The 19,468-nt window shown below is 38.2% G+C and overlaps 3 protein-coding genes across 6 annotated transcripts; 2 read left to right on the top strand and 1 right to left on the bottom strand.

Moving 5' to 3' along the window:
- Positions 1 to 907: 907 nt before the first annotated feature.
- LOC137733197 (putative disease resistance RPP13-like protein 1) lies at positions 908 to 6,994 on the bottom strand. Of its 3 annotated transcripts, none has more exons than XM_068472354.1 (4): positions 6,748 to 6,994; positions 6,592 to 6,660; positions 1,341 to 5,727; positions 908 to 1,204 (listed from the first exon to the last, which is right to left on the bottom strand). In XM_068472354.1, exon 3 carries the CDS (start codon positions 5,708 to 5,710, stop codon positions 1,379 to 1,381), a length of 4,332 nt encoding a protein of 1,443 aa, XP_068328455.1. In that variant the 5' UTR covers positions 5,711 to 5,727; positions 6,592 to 6,660; positions 6,748 to 6,994; the 3' UTR covers positions 908 to 1,204; positions 1,341 to 1,378. The 3 variants fall into 3 exon arrangements, with proteins under 3 accessions (XP_068328455.1, XP_068328457.1, XP_068328456.1); XM_068472356.1 differs by having other exon boundaries at positions 908 to 1,201; XM_068472355.1 differs by lacking the exon at positions 6,592 to 6,660.
- Positions 6,995 to 10,553: 3,559 nt separating this feature from the next.
- LOC137735355 (pheophytinase, chloroplastic-like) lies at positions 10,554 to 13,387 on the top strand. Of its 2 annotated transcripts, none has more exons than XM_068474775.1 (6): positions 10,554 to 10,706; positions 10,843 to 11,611; positions 11,879 to 12,105; positions 12,202 to 12,393; positions 12,496 to 12,652; positions 13,079 to 13,387. In XM_068474775.1, exons 2-6 carry the CDS (start codon positions 10,859 to 10,861, stop codon positions 13,307 to 13,309), a joined length of 1,560 nt encoding a protein of 519 aa, XP_068330876.1. In that variant the 5' UTR covers positions 10,554 to 10,706; positions 10,843 to 10,858; the 3' UTR covers positions 13,310 to 13,387. The 2 variants fall into 2 exon arrangements, with proteins under 2 accessions (XP_068330876.1, XP_068330877.1); XM_068474776.1 differs by having other exon boundaries at positions 10,824 to 11,611.
- Positions 13,388 to 14,808: 1,421 nt separating this feature from the next.
- Positions 14,809 to 16,618, top strand: LOC137735118 (serine/threonine-protein kinase-like protein At3g51990). The gene has a single exon (XM_068474494.1). The coding sequence runs from the start codon at positions 14,974 to 14,976 to the stop codon at positions 16,468 to 16,470; it is 1,497 nt and encodes a 498-aa protein (XP_068330595.1). The 5' UTR covers positions 14,809 to 14,973; the 3' UTR covers positions 16,471 to 16,618.
- Positions 16,619 to 19,468: the final 2,850 nt, after the last annotated feature.

Here is a 19,468-nt window from a genome sequence, read left to right as displayed (position 1 = left end):
ATAAGTAAGCTTGTTGGGCAGCCGCAGACGCTTGTCAGGTAATTGAGTAAAATACAGTTCTCCTATATTGTTGTTGGAGTCGTCAAATTCATGATGGTATCAAACCACATCATATGAGTTTTCCATAAAGAAAATTGATGCTAATTACCGATGTCAATTTCAATCAATGTTTTAAAAGGCGAAGGCATAGCCGAAGTGTTTCATGGACAACCACACCTAGGCGAAAGTCTTGAGACTTGAGGCGTGAAAGATAATAGAACAAAGTTTCTAATCTCAACTCAATAACGAGCCAGGCACTGATCATTAATATTCTTAGGAAGAATACATAAGCAATCTGTGTGGAAGAACAGAAAACATAATATACAATCAGAACTAGAGTCAAACTTGGTTTATCAAGGCTTTGCCTTACGGGATCTAAATAATTAGGGACTGCTGTGGGTTCACAAAAAAAGGGAACTGCTATGGTTACAAAAAAAGGGGGACTGTTGTGGGTAATGAAAATAGAGACTTGGCCTAAAAGATGTTTTGGGCCAAGCCTTTTGAAAAAAAAAATACATCTTCGCAGTTGTCTTCTTCGTGAAGACGCTGCTGCTGCAACTGAAAAAAAAAAAAAGAGTGCAAGGATTTCAGCCACCTCAGAACGCCCTAAGGAGCGCCCCAACCACATCTAGGCGAGTTTTCGCCTACTCCCACTATGCATAAGTGATTTGACCCCCGCCCCACCTCCAAAGCCACCTAGGTGTGCCTCATGGCGCGTTTTTTAAAACACTGATTTCAATGCAAATGAGAATACTGATTTCATCGCCAACACCCATGTTAATTCCACTCCGGAGTATCAGATACTCCTGAATACCATAACAAATTCTGTGATGACAAATGAGTCTTCCCTTCTAGTAGGAAAATTATGTTTTGAAACGGGTGTAGAAGTTTTTCTTTTTGTAGTCGTAGTGAGGATTTTTACAAGTCTGTCAAATAGTGATCGACAGTAAAGAAGAACGACTTCTCACATTTAATGAGTCTAAGTAGAGTTCGTATTTAAAAAATTGGAGCCAAATAACAAACAGTACTTGACCTGAATTCAATGAATGTGAGACGGGAGGTGCTTTGAGCAAGAAGATGCTTTGTATTTACATCTTGGCTGTAACAAGGTCACAACTACGGGCAGCGAATGTAAGCTGCTCATCCTTTGTCAGTCGTAGTGCTGCTGCAATTTTTTACAAAGCGGCGTGGTTAGACGAACTTGTAACTTCATGGAGAATAAAGGGTTTTGATTCAAAACAAAAGACGTGCAAATAGTGCTAAAATATGAACGTAAATTTGTAGGGAAATGAGAAGCATACCTGAGAAAACTCCTCTGTTTCTCATTATCTTCATGCCATTAACTCATATGCACATAGGGGATGTTTTCAATCTTGGACCAATCCTCTCCTTTGTCTCGTTCACACCGATGCAGCAGAAGAGGGCAGCGATGAATTGATAGGTGACAAAGCGTTGCTGGCAGCCCCTTCGTTGGCAAATATTGGAGCTTATCACACTCCCTGATGACCAATTTGTGAAGAGATGAGAGATTTTCAAGCACCTCCGATATGGATCCAAGATCTGGGAGTCTTTGGATGATGAGGGATGTTATAGTGTGGGGAAGAAGGAACTCGCTTGAGAAGGACACGAGGCCAGGAAATCCACCGACAGTGAGATCATGAAGAGAGTGGAGTTTGTGAAGCCTCCATTCATCTACGGGATTGAGCTTTTCACAATCGGTAACTGTAAGTAATCTTATGCTGGTGGGCAGACCTTGCTTTGGCAAGGAGATGAGATTAGAGCAACCAGATATCTCAAGTTTTTGCAAACGTTTAAGTTTGTAAATGAACTCCGGTAGGGACTTGAGCTCCTCGCATTCAGAAATTATAACTGATTTTATGTTTGTTGGCAACCCGCCTTTCGGAAAACTCTCAAGAAAGGGGCATCCAGTTACTTGCAAGATTTCCAGATTCAGGAGGTTGAGAAGGCTGGATGGCAAGGTCCGGAGTTTAGAGCAATCGCTGATCTCAAGGCGCTCAAGTGTTGTGGGTAGCTCACCGCTTGGGAATGACATGAGAGAGGGGCAGTTGTCTATCTCCAAAAACTGAAGCATCATGTTGTCTTTGCACATCAAACCCTCCGGCAATGATTGCAGACTTTTGCAATAGCAAATTTTTACGTGTTTGAGGGTGGGAGGCAAGTTTCCTTCCTCAAGAAATGATGTCAAAGAAGAACATTTACGTATCTCCAAGTACTCAAGGCTATTGTTGTTGCTCATCACCTCCTTCTGAAGGCTCTTAAAACCACCACAATCACTGATTACAAGACGCTTAAGCATGGATGGCAACCCTGTATGTGGAAATGATTCGAGCTTTGGACACCATTCAATTCTCAACTCTGTAAGACACTTCAGTTTGTAGAGCTCATGTGGAAACTTCGCCAGGCTTGGAGAATGTTTCAAACTCAAATATTTAAGCACAGGTGGGAGCTTATTCGCTTCATCTGGTAAGGCAATGAAATTAGGACAATTGGAGATGGTCAAGCGTCCAAGGGATGCAAGACCTGCCAGTCCCAATCTCTTATTTGACAAGAATTCAAGTTCGAGAAAGCTATCAATACTCAACTCTTCAAGTTTTGCGATATGTTGCACCAAGCCCTCAGGCAGAGACTTGACATGTGAAACATTATTCAAGTGCAGAGAGGTTAGTGAGCTTAGTTCCATCATGCATCCAAGTAGTTCAACACTAGAATCTAACACGGACAAAGTAAAAAGGCCCATTAGCCTTGGAAGTGCAGCCAAATTTTTACAACCATCTATCTCTAGATATTCCAATGAAGGGATAGTAACAGGAAGTTCATCAAGCTCACCACAATCTACGAGAACAAGCTGTTGAAGGCTTGGGAATTCTGCAGGTTCCAAGTTTCCAAGTTCAGAAAGACGAGAAAAAGTAGTTAAAGCTGCACAGTTCTTGACGTGCAACTTTTTCAGGGAGGAAAATCCATGGGAGAACTTTCTTAACTTCGGACATCTGAATATGGAAAGCTCACAAAGGCCAGGAAATCCATCGAGCCTTCCATCCTCTATAGATGACCATTCCTCCCACTCTTTCATGTTCTTAAATCTCAAAGTCTCCAACGACGGAAATGGAATTCGAGAATCATCACCATCCCCAAAAAATTCAAGTCCAACATGATTTATTCCATCCATTCCTTCAATTACAAGGTCTTTAAGAGAAGGTAGTTGGCCAAGGGATGGTAAGGATGTGCACTTTGTGCAACCGTAAAGATGCAGATATACCATGTTACTGAACATAGGATCACTCATCCAACTTGGAAATTCGGTACCACCATAGTACTTGATGGTGAGTTTCTTCAGGTTTTCATGAGGCTGTAATGCATCGAGTACATCCGTCTCAATTTTTTCAGTTCGTGAACTATTACCATTGCTGCTCCAATCCAGAACTAGCTCATCAAGATAATTTTTTGCCTCCAATTTGGCCTGAATTGCATCTCGAACACTGCCCACCTCATGCAAACCAGAAATGGAAAGGGAACCTCGAAGATGTGACAAATCCTTGAACGCAGCTATCCCTGATCCGGTGGCTTTCCCCACAACAAAATCTGACAGCATTTGAAGGTTAGTCAATCTTCCCATTCCCAGAGGCATACTTTTCAGGTTAGTTCCAATAAGGTTGAGATGCCGTAAATTCTTAAGGTTTCCCATATCTGTAGGCAGTGTGGTGAGGGATACACATCTGAACAATATCAACGTCTGCAGATTGTATAGGCTGCTTGTTGACTCAGGTAGCTCTTCTAATTCACAATGAGACAGATTAAGGTAACGAAGACTTTTCAAATTGCCAATTGAATCTGGCAACTTAGTTATGAGATAACCACTAAAGGACAACACCCGCAAGAATCTCATTTTTGGCATCATATCACGAGGAACCTTGTCGGTTATGCTGCTGAGACTGAACCCATGCATCGGATGTAATGGTAGAAATGTTCGCAAACACTCAACTTCGCTGAATGGCTCAAATTTCTGAAAAACATCTTCAGGTTTGCGAATGTATGACAAGTGACGAGTTTTTGTGGGCAGCTCACTATTAGTCTCTGCATTTTCCTCCAACCTGAAAAATGTTTTTCCAGAAACAGATTGCGCTAGATCATGGATGAGGTCATGCATCACAAATCGTTTCGCGTCATTGAGGTAATGTTGGATGAAGGACCTTGATAGTAATTCCGAAACATATCTCCCAGCTACATCTTCTATTCTTTTATTTCCATCTGGCTCCACAAAACCCTCGGCCATCCATAGCATGACTAACATCTCTATCTCATATTCATAGTCCTTAGGAAACATTGAGCAATAAGCAAAGCATCGCTTCAAATTCCCTGGGAGGTGATGGTAGCTTAACCTTAGAGCTGGTAGAATGTTGTTGTCTGGAAGTTCCCACATCTTGCTTTTCAAGATATCATTCCAGAAATTCTCATCCATTTCAGGTTCAGCGCGCAGAAGACCCCCAAGTGCCTTCACAGCCAAAGGCAACCCTTTACACTTCTCTACGATTTTCTTGCCAATCACTTTGAAGTTTCCCCAGGCATCTAAACTTCTGTTATCAAACACAATTTGTTCAAATAATGACTGGCAATCATTTTCCGACAATGCCTTCAAATTGTAAGGTACAACAGTGCCCACAGTTGATGCAACTTTTTTAGAGCGTGTTGTTATTATAATTCTACTCCCGGGAGCGCCAACCATGAAAGGTATTCTTAATTCATCCCAACTTTGATAATTATCATTCCAGACATCATCCAAAACGACCAAAAATTTCTTCTTGTCCAACAATCTTTTGAGATTTTCTTGAAGTAATTCCAGATTGTTTGTGCTTGAAGTACTCTTGGTCACCGACTCAACAAGTGTTTTTATTATCCTGCAGACATCAAATACATCAGACACACAGGTCCAAGCTTTCAAGTTAAAATGCCGACCCACGACCTCATCATTATACACAATTTGAGCTAGTGTTGTCTTTCCCATGCCTCCCATGCCTACAATTGGAACTATGGAAATCCCATCATCATTTTCCTTGCCCAAATCCAGCAACTTGACTATTTCCTCCTTATCAAACTCTCTGCCATAAACATGAGATTCATTAACCATTGGAGTTGTCGGCAATCTATCAATCCCAGACGACATCCCTCCAGCATCTTCTCTCAAACGAAGAATATCTTTTTGCTTTGCAATTTCATCTAATCTTTCTATGATCTTTTTCAGCTTTGGCTCTACACGTTCCTTAAACGGATTCAGAGCATTACCAACGTCTTTCATCTTAAAGTCCAGGCTTTCCTTGACTGTTTCATTTGCATTCAAAGAGTCACAGACATAGTTCAATGCCTTATTATTGTATTGCGATTCAAGTGAATCGTTAGCAAGCTCATCCACAATGTCCTCAGCATCATAGGCCGCAACCCTGACTTCTTCAATCCAAGCTTTGACATCTAAGTCTTTGACTTGCTTCTCCTCAGCATGATTGAGAACTGCACGAATTATGTGCAGGTTTGTCTTGAGCTTTGTTAAGAGCGAGCCGTCCAGTTTCCACTTGAGGAAAAAATCAATTACATCTTGATTGGCCAACTTGTTAAGCAGCAGGCTTACAGAAGCAGATTCAAAGGCTCTTCTCAAAGGCATGGTTGCAGTTTATGTTTCTGAGGAAATGAGAGATAGAAAGAGGGAAGGGGAGTAAGTCAAACGAGATATAGAAAGACATTTATGTATAGAGAAAGAAAGCTGTCAACTTGTTGCTTTGTAGAATTGTAGTATATGCAATATATTGTTTAACCTAACTAGCAATTTAACCTTTAATTCCGACAATTTCGTCAACCAAGCCCGAGATTTTTCATTTTTATTTTGAAAAAAGGCATAATATGTACTTGATTAATCTGCCAGAAAGGAGAAAAAATTATTGCACTTCAATATTTCAGAAGAAAAATGTTGGTTGAAGACAAGTGGTGGTGTATTCATTACTGGGGTAAACTTTCTTGAGCTATTTGGACAACATTAGAATAACCAAGGATGTGGCAAAGTAAATAACAGAGAAGAGAGCAATGCTCGTCATCACGCCCCAAAAGCCCGGCATGTGACAGATTCACATGCCTCGACGATCCCAAAAATACAACGCTCAATCGCCGTAACATTGTATTCCCAATTTCCCAGGTACCCTCGAGTAAGCATGTTCATGGTCTCTTGCTGTATAGCAAGCATGTTGCCCAATAACTACAGTTGGACCCCTCTATTTTTAGAAAATCATCAAACTGCCGAAAAAGTACATTCAAATTTACAAAATGCCTCTCTGCACTGCAGAAAACAGTACAGCAGCAGCAGCAGGGACATTTTTTTTCCAGATTTTTTACTTGTTCTTCATGCAAAAAACTACCCATTACATAAATTCCAAATCCACTATCAAGTAACTAACAAAAAATTAATTTCGAATTTTTATCTCAATTGGTAAAAATCTCCAACTATAAGAACAATTCCTCATTGGAATTGTACATAACGGATTTGAAACTTACCCAAAAGTATCAATCGAGTCCCCATTTCGTCAAATTAGCTTCCCGAGCTCATAAGCAACTCAATCAACACTTCAAGTTACAAAATTTAATCTCAATTACATTAAAACTCTGAATTGGGAATATTTCGAAACCGGACTAAAAAAAAAAAATGAGTACCTTCATATGTAGAGCTCGTTTCGTGGATCTCGTGGTTGAAAACGGCATCAAATTTGGGCTTGTATTTTGAGAATTACAAAGAAAATAAGATATTGGAGGAGGAGAGGAGAACAGAGACTTCGTCTCTTTCCTGCTTATGGTCTTCACGAAGAAGAAGAATGGGTCTCTTCTCTCCCTAACTCACCAGGTCAGCTTTTCATTTTTCAAAATTTTCGGGAAAAATTAATTAAAAACTCATCATGCAGAAACAGTCTGAATACTTCAAGAAGAAATAGTGACAATCATGGAAGAAAAATAAAGTTTTAACGAAATGCTATACTATTTATTTATAACATATTTTTGTTCTTTTTTGTTAAAATTTAAAGTTTTTAAATTTTTTTCGTTAATTTTTTTTTGAAAAAAAAAATCTCTGTAAATAATTGTACTCTTGTAACTATTTGAAAAGTTATTTGTAATCTTGCAGTCTCGTATCTGTATAAACGAAGGCTTTCCTTCATTCACACTGAGCAAGTATTCAAAGCTTTCTTCAATACTTTGTAAACTTTCATCTCTGTAACCTTCCATATTTTTGTAATCCATATTATATTAATAAAAAGCAAGTGTACATATTCAAGTAAGCAATTCTCCAAGCTTAAGTAAGCTCTCTCTCTCTTCGTATAGAGTGTGTGTTTAATTAGAATTCCAATTCAAAATAGGAAAACATTATTATAGTTTAGTGTTGACTTGCTAACTTACGATTATACTTTGTTCGAGCAGTCTATTACAGTTGAATGATTGTCATATAAATAACTAAACATTAACTATGAATACCTTTGAGTTATCAATACCTCTGATTTAGCCTTGTGGCCTTGTACCTGCATTATGAATGGTTTTCATGCCAAAACATGTCGAAATCCATATGCAATATTTTATGTCTAACTATTATAATGGTCATCCGACTAGACATTAAACCTTGCACATGGATTTACCTAGCCATTATCAAACATGATGAACTACCAAGCACATGAATCGAGTCCCCAATACCAAGTGATGTCGCGATTGAAGATAAGCCATTATCAAACACGAGGAACTACCAAGCATGTGAACCCGGACAACAAGATGAGTCAACTACATATTCAAATGTTATTTATGGAATCGAATACATGGTTATACCATCCATGTTTGAAGAAATTTTAGCTCCTCATGTTAAAGATTATATGTGCTTATCTAGCTTCGTGATTTCTAGTGTCAGAGTCAATTTAAAGATAAATTCGAGGTTGAGTTTCTTTCAAGTAGAGGAGTCTAATGTAGAACAAGATATAAGTCAATTCCAACAAAGGAAGATAGAGAAATAAAATGTTTCAAATTTTAAAAAAGAAGAAATAAAGCTGGGAAATATTGGATTCAATTGATGACTACAGAAAATGCAATAAGAAATCTTCTGGAATCAAAATTGGGCATGTAATACGTTGTTTTAAAGAGAATTGCAAGAAGAACAAGACTCATGGTTACCATGACCTCAACATGTTTAACGCAAAAAATGATGGTTTTCAGCCTCCGAAACAACGTTTAATGTTTGTAATAAGATCAAACTTCTGGTTCTCCGTTTGATTTATGTCATTTCACTTCCTCAAATACCCATGAACTTTCCAGGGTGGAGCCTTTTGGCATTTATTGTAATGTGGATTCAAGAATTAGTCAAATAAACCTTTTGGTTTTCTCCTAATTCTGGTGGATTCGAGAATATTGTTTTTTTAGGGTTTACGTTTGTGTCTTCGTTAGCTTGTGTTAAAAGATAATGCACAGCAGCAATTGCAGGAAATATAGCAAAGGTAAGAGAAGCTAAACTGGCTCAATCCCTCGATAATCCAGAAGGTGAATTATCATTGAATTATATAGAGTACATTGCTTCATTTAGAAGTATAATTATGATACAATGAATACATAAAAGGAATGTTTTAATGATATAGGAAATATTGATGAAACAGAAAACAATCCCAAGAAATCAGGAGATATCATGTGTCATGTGTTGCGTCAAAGGAGGTTGTTGTTGTCACATCTTGGTCCGAGCCAGTCATGTCCTGATTTAGATCAGGGTGTGTCAGTTGTGGCAAGTTGAGTTGAGTTAGTCAAAGTAAATGAATGGAGATAATAGCTAATTTGCGTATAAAATGACGTTTTTGTGCTTATAATTTTTTTACATGAATATCATAAGATCAAAATGAATAAAATATTATATAAAAATGAAAAAAATCTAACTGCATGAATGATTTTGACTAATTATGAAAATCTAGAGGTAATGGACTAAAATTAATTTAGAAGGAAATTATCACACTTCACAAGTTCGATTCGAGTGAGAAATCAACAAATCGGTCTTTTTCAAACTTAGCGGTGCGTTTAACGTGTCAAGCAATACAAAGAAGTGGAAATAATACATCCATTTGCGTAAAGAAATAGCTCGCTTAGGCGCACTCTGCTGCGACCCACAATACGTGCTAGCTCTGTACCCGAACCGGCAGCCTATGATATATTGCCCTTGGATTGTGCAAAGCGATTGGACCCACTGAAACGTGATTGATTGGCGCTTGGAATCCGATTGTAGGTATTGGAATCTATTTCAGTTGCAGAGGAACATAGCTTTTGAAGAATCTGGTTGAACCAATGATATTGATGTTACTGTCTTCTCTACACTTGTCCTTTTCACAGTTTTTTTTTATTGAGTAAATTGTAGCAATGATTTCTCAATTTTAATCAAATTTGAACAATGGTCCCTCAACTCATCAAAATGTGTAACTGTGGTCCCTTTCATCAACTTCGTCAAAATTTTGTCAAAATAAGTTATGTTGAAAGGACTATTGCTACAACTGAGGTCGAGATCCCTCAACTCATCAAAACGTGCAGCTATGGTCATTTTCATCAACTTCATCAGAATTTTGTTGAAACGAGTTATGTTAGAAAGATCATTGCTACAATTGGGTTAAAATTGAGAGACCATTGCTTGAATTGGGTTAAAGTTGAGGGACCATTACTCGAATTGAGTTATAGTTAAGGGACTATTTTTCCAATTGGATTAAAGTTGAGGAACCAATTGTAATGAGATTTTAGTTGAGGGACCATAGCTGCACATTTTGATGAGTTAAGAGACCAATAGCAATAGATTTTTAGTTGAAGGACCATTACTCCAATTAAGTTAAAGTTAAGTAACCATTGCTACAATTTACTCTTTCTTATTCTTTTCTTTGTATTTTTCTTTCTACTTTTTTCTACCCAAACCATTTTTGTAAAATCCAATCTCGTTTTTCTTTGTTGAACCGCTAACTAGTTTACTAAGAAGATAAAAACACTCAAACGTTAATCAGTTAACAATTTAATATAAAGTTAATTATGCGTTTGTGAGCAGTCTATAATATTTATTTCCATAATTTGACCGTTCTTTGTTTTAGATCTTCATTCAAAATCACTTAAGAAAAATAGTCTTAATCATAAATCATTGAGCTATTCGATTATTGTTGTCAACATTTCATTGTGTATTTGACAACACTTGGTTTGTCAATTATTTTTTCACAATTAGATATTGAAACATTTTTTGATTTGAAACATGGAAAAATGTTATGGAACAAGCACAAATACATGATTAGCTTCACATTAAGTTACTAACTAGTTGAACGCTTCGTGTTTAGGAGAAGGTTATAAAACAAATGTACAAGTAATTTCATCGCAAGGTACTAAACTTCCCTCTGTGTTTTTTGGTCGGTAGAGGGGTGTGGGGTTTTGTTGTTTAACGGACAATTATTCAACACAAAATTTTAAAAGTTGGTTTCTTTTTCCTTGTCTTCGGAAGGAAGAAGAAGCGTTTAAGCAACTCCCTCTCTCTCTCTCTCTAGATTTTGGCAGAATCTCCTAAATACTTGGAGAAGACTGACTGAGCATTCCACGAAAACCATCGCAACTGTTATGACACTTCTCTGCTGAATTCAAAGGTAACCCAACTGAGAAAAAGAAGGAGAATTTCTATTAAGTTATTTATCTTATACTGTTTTTAGGTGTTAATTTAAGTTAATGATTGAAAAATTGATCAGAAATTCTGCTCATATCAGATTTGGTTCATGTTTGTAGAATATATTTTGTGGATATGGAAATACTCTCATACAGTTCTGCACCATGCTGTGATGCTGTAAATTTGAGGGGAAAATTAGTAGAGAAAAGCTCAAATTTACGTCGATTCGGGCTCCCAGATGTTAGTAAAAAAGGAGTTTGTGGTGTTCAATTTGATCCCAGAAGCGAGCTTTTGAGGTGTTACAGTTTAGATCGGTCTTTCTTGAAGCAACTAAGATACCGGGGAGGTTTTAGGCCATTGAGCACAAGAGAAAACTTCAAGCATGTTGGTCCGATTTTATCAAGTGGAAGCTCGGATGGCTATGTAATTGGCGCGGATGCGGATGCAAATGTTTCAGAAACGGGGGAATCCGTGACTAAGGTTTCGATTCCTGGTCTACCGGACGAATCCAAAGGCGAATTTGGTGCTCCAATAAGTAGTTGTTTTTGGGAATGGAAGCCCAAATTCAATGTGCATTATGAGAAAGCCGGATGTGAAAACTTGGGATCCCCTCCGGTGCTGTTTCTTCCTGGTTTTGGGGTTGGCTCTTTTCACTATGAGAAGCAACTGAAAGATTTGGGGCGTGATTTTAGAGTATGGGCAATTGATTTCCTCGGCCAGGGTAGGTCATTGCCTTTTGAAGACCCTGCCCCTCGTATTAACGAAGAAGGTACGTCAGACGGGCAAGATTTAGCGTGGGGATTTGGAGAAAAACCCGAACCATGGGCAAGCGAGCTTGTCTACTCTATTGACTTATGGCAGGATCAAGTTCGTTACTTCATAGAAGAGGTACACTATAGCTCATGGAACCTCTGTTTGTTATAGTTTTGGAAGCATTTTTGATAACTTGGTCTATTTCGTTTCTTCTCTTTCCATTGTTGTTTATGCTAATTTGAGCATCTTACATGGCTCCTTTGCTTGAGTTTGTATGACTTCTACTCTTTTGCAGCGAAATAACATCTAATTTTAGTTTTTACTATATGAGAAATAGCCTTCTTCATCACTTCCTGGACTATTACTCATGAGCAATATAAACACAACCATTTTTCTTTGCAGGTTATCGGTGAACCTGTCTATATTGTGGGGAACTCGCTTGGAGGATTTGTTGCTTTGTATTTTGCCGCATGTAACCCTCATTTGGTGAAAGGTGTTACCTTGCTGAATGCTACTCCTTTCTGGGGATTTTTACCTAATCCTGTAAGATCTCCAAGACTAGCAAAAATATTCCCATCGGCAGGATCATTTCCTTTACCTGCCAGTGTGAGAAAGCTCACACAAATACTGTAAGTTTTTATAGCTGGCATAATTTTTTAGGATATGTTTTATGATTTAGGTTGTAAAGTACATAAAACTGTTTTGATTTGCTTCATTGGTTTCAGTTGGCAAAAAATAAGTGATCCTCAGAGTATTGCGGAGGTACTCAAACAAGTTTATGCAGATCATTCAACAAACGTTGAGAAAGTATTTTCCCGTATACTTGAGACGTCAGAGCATCCAGCCGCTGCTGCATCATTGGCCTCGATTATGCTTGCTCCTCAAGGAAAATTATCCTTTAAGGAGGCTTTGGCCAGGTAGACAATACAAGGGTTATAACTTATATGCATGAAGACAATTTTGTATGTGCTTTCGTTTTTCTGGTGCAAGGAAATCACCAGTACATTTTTTTTCCGTAGATGTCAAATGAACAACATACCAATTTGTCTTATGTATGGAAAAGAAGATCCATGGGTGAAACCTATTTGGGGCCTTCAGGTGAAGCAACAGGTGCCTGAAGCTCCATATTACGAGATCAGTCCCGCTGGTCACTGCCCTCATGATGAAGTTCCGGAGGTAAGCAGTTAACTAATTAGCACCGAAATATCCTATTTCGTGCATTGAATACTTGCTATTGCAGGTTTAGTTGGCATATATTATCGCTGTTATATATGTTTTAATTTGGATACACATTAAAAGTTTGTGTATTTAGATCAGTAAAATAGGAAAGTAAATCTTGTATATTATTTGTGATTTTGTTAGTAAGTTTCTTGCTCAGCAAGAGTAACTCTTGTTAGATAAGTAGATATGTCATTCATCAAAGTTCTGAGAGATTCAGCAAAAGTCGATTGGTTGGATTTTTCTACGAAGAAAAATGTACATAAACCATATTCACTATCAGCTTTTCGTTGGAGCACTTTCGATTGGATTTTTCGATTTCCTGTTTGATGATTTCCTTTCTTGTTTTGTGTTCTTAGAAGACTAATTGTCATTGTCCTGCAGGTTGTGAATTACTTGTTACGCGGGTGGATCAAAAACCTAGAGACTCAGGGTTCAGTTTCATTACCTTTGCTTGATGCCCCTGAAGGTATGCCGAACAACCTTGCCAAGGACTTGGAATTTCTCAGAGATGGATCGAAAAAGTCAGTAAACGTGCGGTTCTTCGCATCCAGGTTCTCACTTTGGGACATGATAAGTTCTTATATCAGATTCATGAACCTGCAACGAAGATAATGTAGATATAGAAATCTGACAAATATATTCTTTTGTTAATATACATATTCCACGTCTATAAAGCTGTCATATGTTTTACTCGTCTCTTCCAATCTACTCACTCCATCCAACGACCTTTCATAGCTTCTTAAAACTGATTTGTAAAGAACAAAAATTCTCTCCAGGGCACGCGGGTTGTGGGTGTGGGCTGCAACCCGTATTGATAGTGTATTGACAACGTATCTTTATGTGGATATTGTATCGTCATTAATTGTACTATCATTAGACTGCCAATATGATGGGGATCGGTTATGTGCAACTCATGCGGACAATCATGTGCGTTGGAGAGCATTTCTCTTGTAAACAAATGGTGCTCAGAATTGGGTCATAACATTTCACCGCGCTTTTGCACCCTTTGGTGACTAACTTGGCAGTGCCACAGCAGTGGCATAGCAGATTAGCAGTGACATAGACACAGGTAGACTTTGAGCCATACCTTCCAGAAATTGATCATCTCTCCCTCCATTTGCTATCTCTCTCGTCTTTTTTTGTTTGTAGCCTTTTGGATATTTATAGGCAATATTTATAATTTTTTTTCTATTTTCTGTTTTTTTCCTTTCATTTTAATATTATTTTCGAACCAAATTAAATTTTAACATTATTTTTAAAAATATATATCAATTTTGTCACATCATGTATCATTATCCCAAATTACATTAAAATTGTTGTCTTGTACTTTTTCTCAATTTTTTTTAACCAAGTTAATATGGATTGTTATATTCATTTAATTTTCAAGAAAGTGTACCAGATTGTGCCATGTGGACAAAATGGTCACTTTCCTTTTTTTTTTCTTTTCTTTTTTTGGTTTAAACAAAAAGACGGCTGAAGTAATGAGGATTGTTGGAAATCCAACAACCCAGATTCTACCACGTTTTAGACAGCCTACAATGTAGGCCTCACGATGCTTTTTTGTCTCATGACGGGCCACCCACGAACGTTGTATTGCACGCGTCTGACGTAGAATTTTTTTGCACATGACCGAAGTCATGTTGGCATCAGATCAAACTCGGGCAAAGAGTTCGGCTAAAATCGCCAGCTGGGCTGGTCAGGCAATTCTGAGCCCATGAACTGCCTGACTTTTTTGACTGGGGTGGATATGGTAGCAATTGAGTAAGAGTAGACTTGCTCGAGAGCAACTCCACCCCATTTTGGCAAGAATTGACCCATCAATTGGAGAAATTTTTTATTGTGACCGAAACACAAGTGATACATATTTATATAAATGGTGTAAAATTTTAACTTTTAACTTTTTAACACATATCCCACCATTTATACAGTAACATATGATGTACCATCTCATGTTCCGGTCACACTGTAAAATCTCTCCATCAATTGAACAAAGACAATTATTCCCTTAATAAATAGTAATTTGCCTAGGGCATGAACAAAACTCAAATTTCAACCAACTTTTATTTGGGTCAATATAATATGCTTATATACAATAACGACACCGCGCAAACAGTTGCAGAACACGACGCCAGCAAAACCCAATTTTCAACCAACTTGGGTGCTGGAAATTTCATATAATCGAAGTCACGTACGTTTCATCACACCAAACTCTCGTCTCTCCAATTCAATCCATCCAGAAAACCAAAACACAGAGTCGAAATCTCGATTTTACATTTATGGGGTACCTTTCCTGCAGAGCTCAATCAGCCATCTCCGTCGCCAATTCCCAAACATCATCCTCCAAAACCACCGCCACCGCCACCCCGGAAAACCCCATCAAGATCCAACACTTCGACTACAGTGATCTCGTCGCCGCCACCAATGGCTTCTCCGACCAGAAGCTTTTAGGCAAAGGCAGCCATGGCTACGTCTACAAAGCTGTGCTCCGCGGCCGTCTTGTTGCCGTCAAAAGACCCTCGAGAGCTCACAGCCAGAGACTCCGACCCACCTCGTCTTCTGGGCCGGAGACCGCCAACGAGGTCGACAACGAGCTCGAGATCTTGTCCAAGATTCAGAGTCCGAGGCTGGTCAATCTTTTGGGGTTTTCGAATGATTCGAAAGAAAGGCTTTTGGTGGTGGAGTTCATGAGCAACGGTACGCTGTACGATGTTTTACATTCGAGTACAAATCGGCCTCCGAATTGGGGTCGTAGGATTAGATTAGCTTTGCAAACTGCCAAGGCAATTGACATTTTACATTCATCGAACCCACCTGTAATTCATAGAGATATTAAGTCTGCTAATGTTTTGATTGATCGTAGTTACAATGCCCGGTTGGGGGATTTTGGATTGGCTCTGAGATACTGCCAGTTCGACGAGTATAGGCTCCGGTCCACCCCGCCGGCGGGGACGATGGGGTACTTGGACCCTTGCTATGTGACCCCTGACAATTTGAGTACTAAAACTGATGTTTTTAGTTTTGGGATTTTGTTGTTGGAGATTATAAGTGGTAGGAAGGCTATTGATGTTGGGCATTCTCCGCCTTCGATTGTTGATTGGGCTATCCCGCTTATAAAGCGAGGGAAGCTGATAACGGTTTATGATCCGCGAATTGTACCTCCTAAAGACCCTGTTGTGAGGAAGCAATTAGCTGTCATTGCAGCCAAGTGTGTGAGATCTTGTAGGGAGCGTAGGCCATCGATGAAGGAGGTCGTGGTTTGGCTTTCTGGGTTGAGTAAACTGGTTCCCCTGCATTCGTGGAATGGTTTTAATAATCCATGTACAATGGTAGAGACCATGGGGCGCCCGGTTGAGTCAAGGAACGCACATTTGATTTCGAAGCTAGAGGGTGTTGGAGAAGAGAATTTGGAAGCCCTAGAAGCTAAATTGACTAGGCAAGCGTTGAGGAATTCGCGTCCAGTTTATTCGGATTTGGGGTTTAGCAGCAATCTGATGGAGCTTATGGCAGGTACTGATGGGGAGTCAGAGTTCCATGGTAACGCAGATGGAGATGACTCCAGTTCAAAATCGGCGAATCTGGTTTCTAGATTTGGTAGTGCAAGATATATTGGTAGGAGTAATCAATCAACTCCTGGTAATGGGAAAGGAGTCCCTGATTTGATGCAAAATCATTCTTTTGGGAAAAAGTCATTTACATGTTCAAGGAGAGATGATGCAATGCCTCATGTAAGGGGCAATTCTCGTGCAGCTGCTGGTATACAGCTTGCTGCATAAATTTGATTTATGTGAATAGAACGAAGGCATGTAAGCTTTCTTGCTTGCAAATTTTACATTGATGCAGATTTGTTGCTCTCTTATTTGTTCTTGGTTTTGCTTCGTCACGTCTTGCGATTCGTTAATTTGTTAATGTGTTGTTAATTGATCTCCCCATTTGTAAGTTGTTTGATCATTTTTGTTTTTTGTCTTTTAAGTTGTTTAATGTTGACGAATGATATGAAGACTTTTGTAGTCTGAAAGTTCACATATGTCAAATGCCAAGTGATACCGCTTTTGATCTTTTTAGTCAGCATCTTTGTTACCGCATTGTTCAAATTTCAGGGATCCTTAGGATTTGCCGAGTCAAGAGCAATGTTTTGAAGAACTGTGGCTCATTGCGCTGCATATGCCTTCAAATTTTGTTATGTCTTGTTTATATTCAGATGAACGGAAGAACACGCAATCTGTTTTTGGTTCAAGTGTGTGTGCATCCCACGAGATTTGTGTTTAGTTGTGAGCCTCATAGATGTCTACGCGACTTTGTTTTTTGTTAGGCTTTGATTGGTGTCCACATATTCGATAATTCACTGGATTCAATGCGTGTCAAAGGAAGCAATGGATACTTTTGAGGAAGCTAAATTTTTGTTCAAGTTAGAAAGTTGAAGATGAACAAGTCATGAAGAAAACTTTTTTCTTCTAATCCACACGAAATTGTAGGACGGTACCAATCTACAAGTTTTATTTTTATTTTTACTTTGACCAAAATTTCCCATGCTTCGAAAATTACTCTCAATTTTTTCCATATTTTAGTACGTATTCTTGCAACAGAAGCCTTGAAAGTATATAGTGCATCATGATGAAAAGCTTTATGTTATTTTGGCAGAAACGTGCCCTTTTGCTCATCTTTATTGTATTGATTGTTTCCCCGCATCATTGCAATCTCAAACTAATTAAATTATAAACATTTTTACTTATCACTAACCATCATCAATCGAAGTCCTCGTTTGAAAGTACTTTTAAAACCGCTGAAAGTGGTTTGAAATGAAAATGTTTTTGGAACCAATCATTAATAAACTGAAAGTGAACCTTAGAAAAAACAGTTAAAGTGCTTCATGGAAGAAGCACATAATTGATGCTTCTTGCTCAAAGCACTTCAAATGTTTGTGGAACTCAAATCATTTTAAAACACCTTCAAACGAGCCTTAACTATTTTTGTTTGAGTTTCTCCAATCTCTCAATTTTTCTTAATCTTTGATCTGAAGTAAGTACCTATTTGAAAGCACGATTTAAGTTGGATTTTTCCACAATACAAATTCATGTTGCGTAAAAAAACGCAGAAGTAGCTGTTAGATCCACGACTTCATTCTTCTCTTTAAAGGTATAGATTAATCATGCCTTATTGACTCGTACTTCGATTAAATGAGAAATCGCAAGCACCCGATGATGATACCGTGTACATGTAACATGGTAGACAATTTGTTGCTTCTAGATGGGTTTGGCATTAGGTCGACAAGGCAGAATTTTTTTCAACCAAGAATATATCGAAAGGCTCAACTTAGATCATATCACTTTGAATTCTTGTTTGACTCTCTTACAGTATCACACTGTTGCTTTCTTTACCCATCATGAAAATGGCTAGTCTTGTCAGTTAATTTAATCTGAAGAGCCTCTTTACTTTTACTGTTTAATTTCCTAATTTCTACCCCTTTATTGATACCGACCTCATGTACTAAATAGCTGATTTACTTATACGTAATCGAAAAATTGAATTATTGAGGAGTTGAAATACAGATAGAGTAAGAATTTGACTTCCTTATCTGAGTAATCCAATTCTAAAAGATTTAGAAATTCCATTACTGGTATTAGGTGGACTCTTCTGATGCCCTAAATGCTGATAAATGCTCGAATGCGTTGCGAAGAGTGCGATTTTGTTTCTTCTCACTCTAATCTCGTGTGGTAAATATGCCATAAATGCTAATAAATCAAATGATTATTGACTCTTCATAGATAAGTCTCATGTAAATAAATCAAACGCATATTGTATGATTTGTGAATAATGCTAGCTATACTACATATGTGAGCCACGTTAGTTTACTATATTATGTAGCAACCGAAGAACGCTTTTTACATTAATTATTATGGTTGTTATTCTTCTTATTACTTTACAACATTTTGAGTTTGAACACGCCCTTTTCCTGTGTATAACATAAAATAAAATAAAAAATATCGCTAGTAATAAAGAAGAAACGGTTAAAAGAAGCTTTTCATTTTGTTGTGAGAACCTTGTTTTATGACGCATTTTCCGGGAACACTAGTGCTCTGCGGGTCCAGGAAAAGGAGTGGACAGGTGCACAAACACCGAGTTTAACAGCACTCGCATGGATTTGTAGCAGCAGCCAAACATTCTCTTTACGTTGTAGGCTTGTAGCTGTGGCTATATCTACTGTTTGTTTACCTTTGGACTGGATAAAACAATCAAGTACAAGACAAACTGAATTTTGAAAGATATCAAAAGATTCCAGAGCACTCCTAGCCTGCTCTCCAAACATGGTTTCAAACTGAAAAGGTAAACCGGAAGAAGAATTGTGTTTTTAGCTGTTTGGCAGCAAGCAGAAACAAGCATATTAGGTATCCCTTTGTCAAGGCTTTACAGCGACTTCTTGGCCTCTACTTTTTTGAAATTCTGAAACTCGATAGGCCTTATATCACTGTAGCCTAGCGTGTGGCGCGGTTTTATTTTTTGGCTCAAATTCATTGTTCGGTGATGCTATTCACACATCAATTTTTATTTCTCACACATCTTTTGTCAATTTCTGTTCTTTGATATTCTTCAATTATTTTGATTCGGCGGCTGAAAATTGAGAGATGTGTGTAGAAAGTAACAAAGAGTTTCGATGGCAAGCCATTTGTTTACAAAGAACTAGGTTCATGTTGTAGTTACTAGTGTAATAATCCATGATCGAAATAAAAGTAAGGAGGTGGGTTTCGATTACAAATTGCTAAAGTGTTTAATTAT

The sequence above is a fragment of the Pyrus communis genome, chromosome 5 (genome assembly GCF_963583255.1).
Source record: "Pyrus communis chromosome 5, drPyrComm1.1, whole genome shotgun sequence".
NCBI lineage: Eukaryota > Viridiplantae > Streptophyta > Magnoliopsida > Rosales > Rosaceae > Pyrus > Pyrus communis.
This window is presented reverse-complemented; position numbering and strand designations above follow the sequence as displayed.

Coding starts and splice junctions, on each gene's coding strand:
- LOC137735118 (XM_068474494.1), top strand. CDS start 14,974: ATGGGGTACCTTTCCTGCAGAGCTCAATCAGCCATCTCCGTCGCCAAT.
- LOC137733197 (XM_068472354.1), bottom strand. CDS start 5,710: ATGCCTTTGAGAAGAGCCTTTGAATCTGCTTCTGTAAGCCTGCTGCTT.
- LOC137735355 (XM_068474775.1), top strand. CDS start 10,859: ATGGAAATACTCTCATACAGTTCTGCACCATGCTGTGATGCTGTAAAT. Junction 12,106..12,201: donor AGAAAGCTCACACAAATACT/GTAAGTTTTTAT, acceptor CATTGGTTTCAG/TTGGCAAAAAATAAGTGATC. Junction 12,394..12,495: donor TTTAAGGAGGCTTTGGCCAG/GTAGACAATACA, acceptor TTTTTTCCGTAG/ATGTCAAATGAACAACATAC.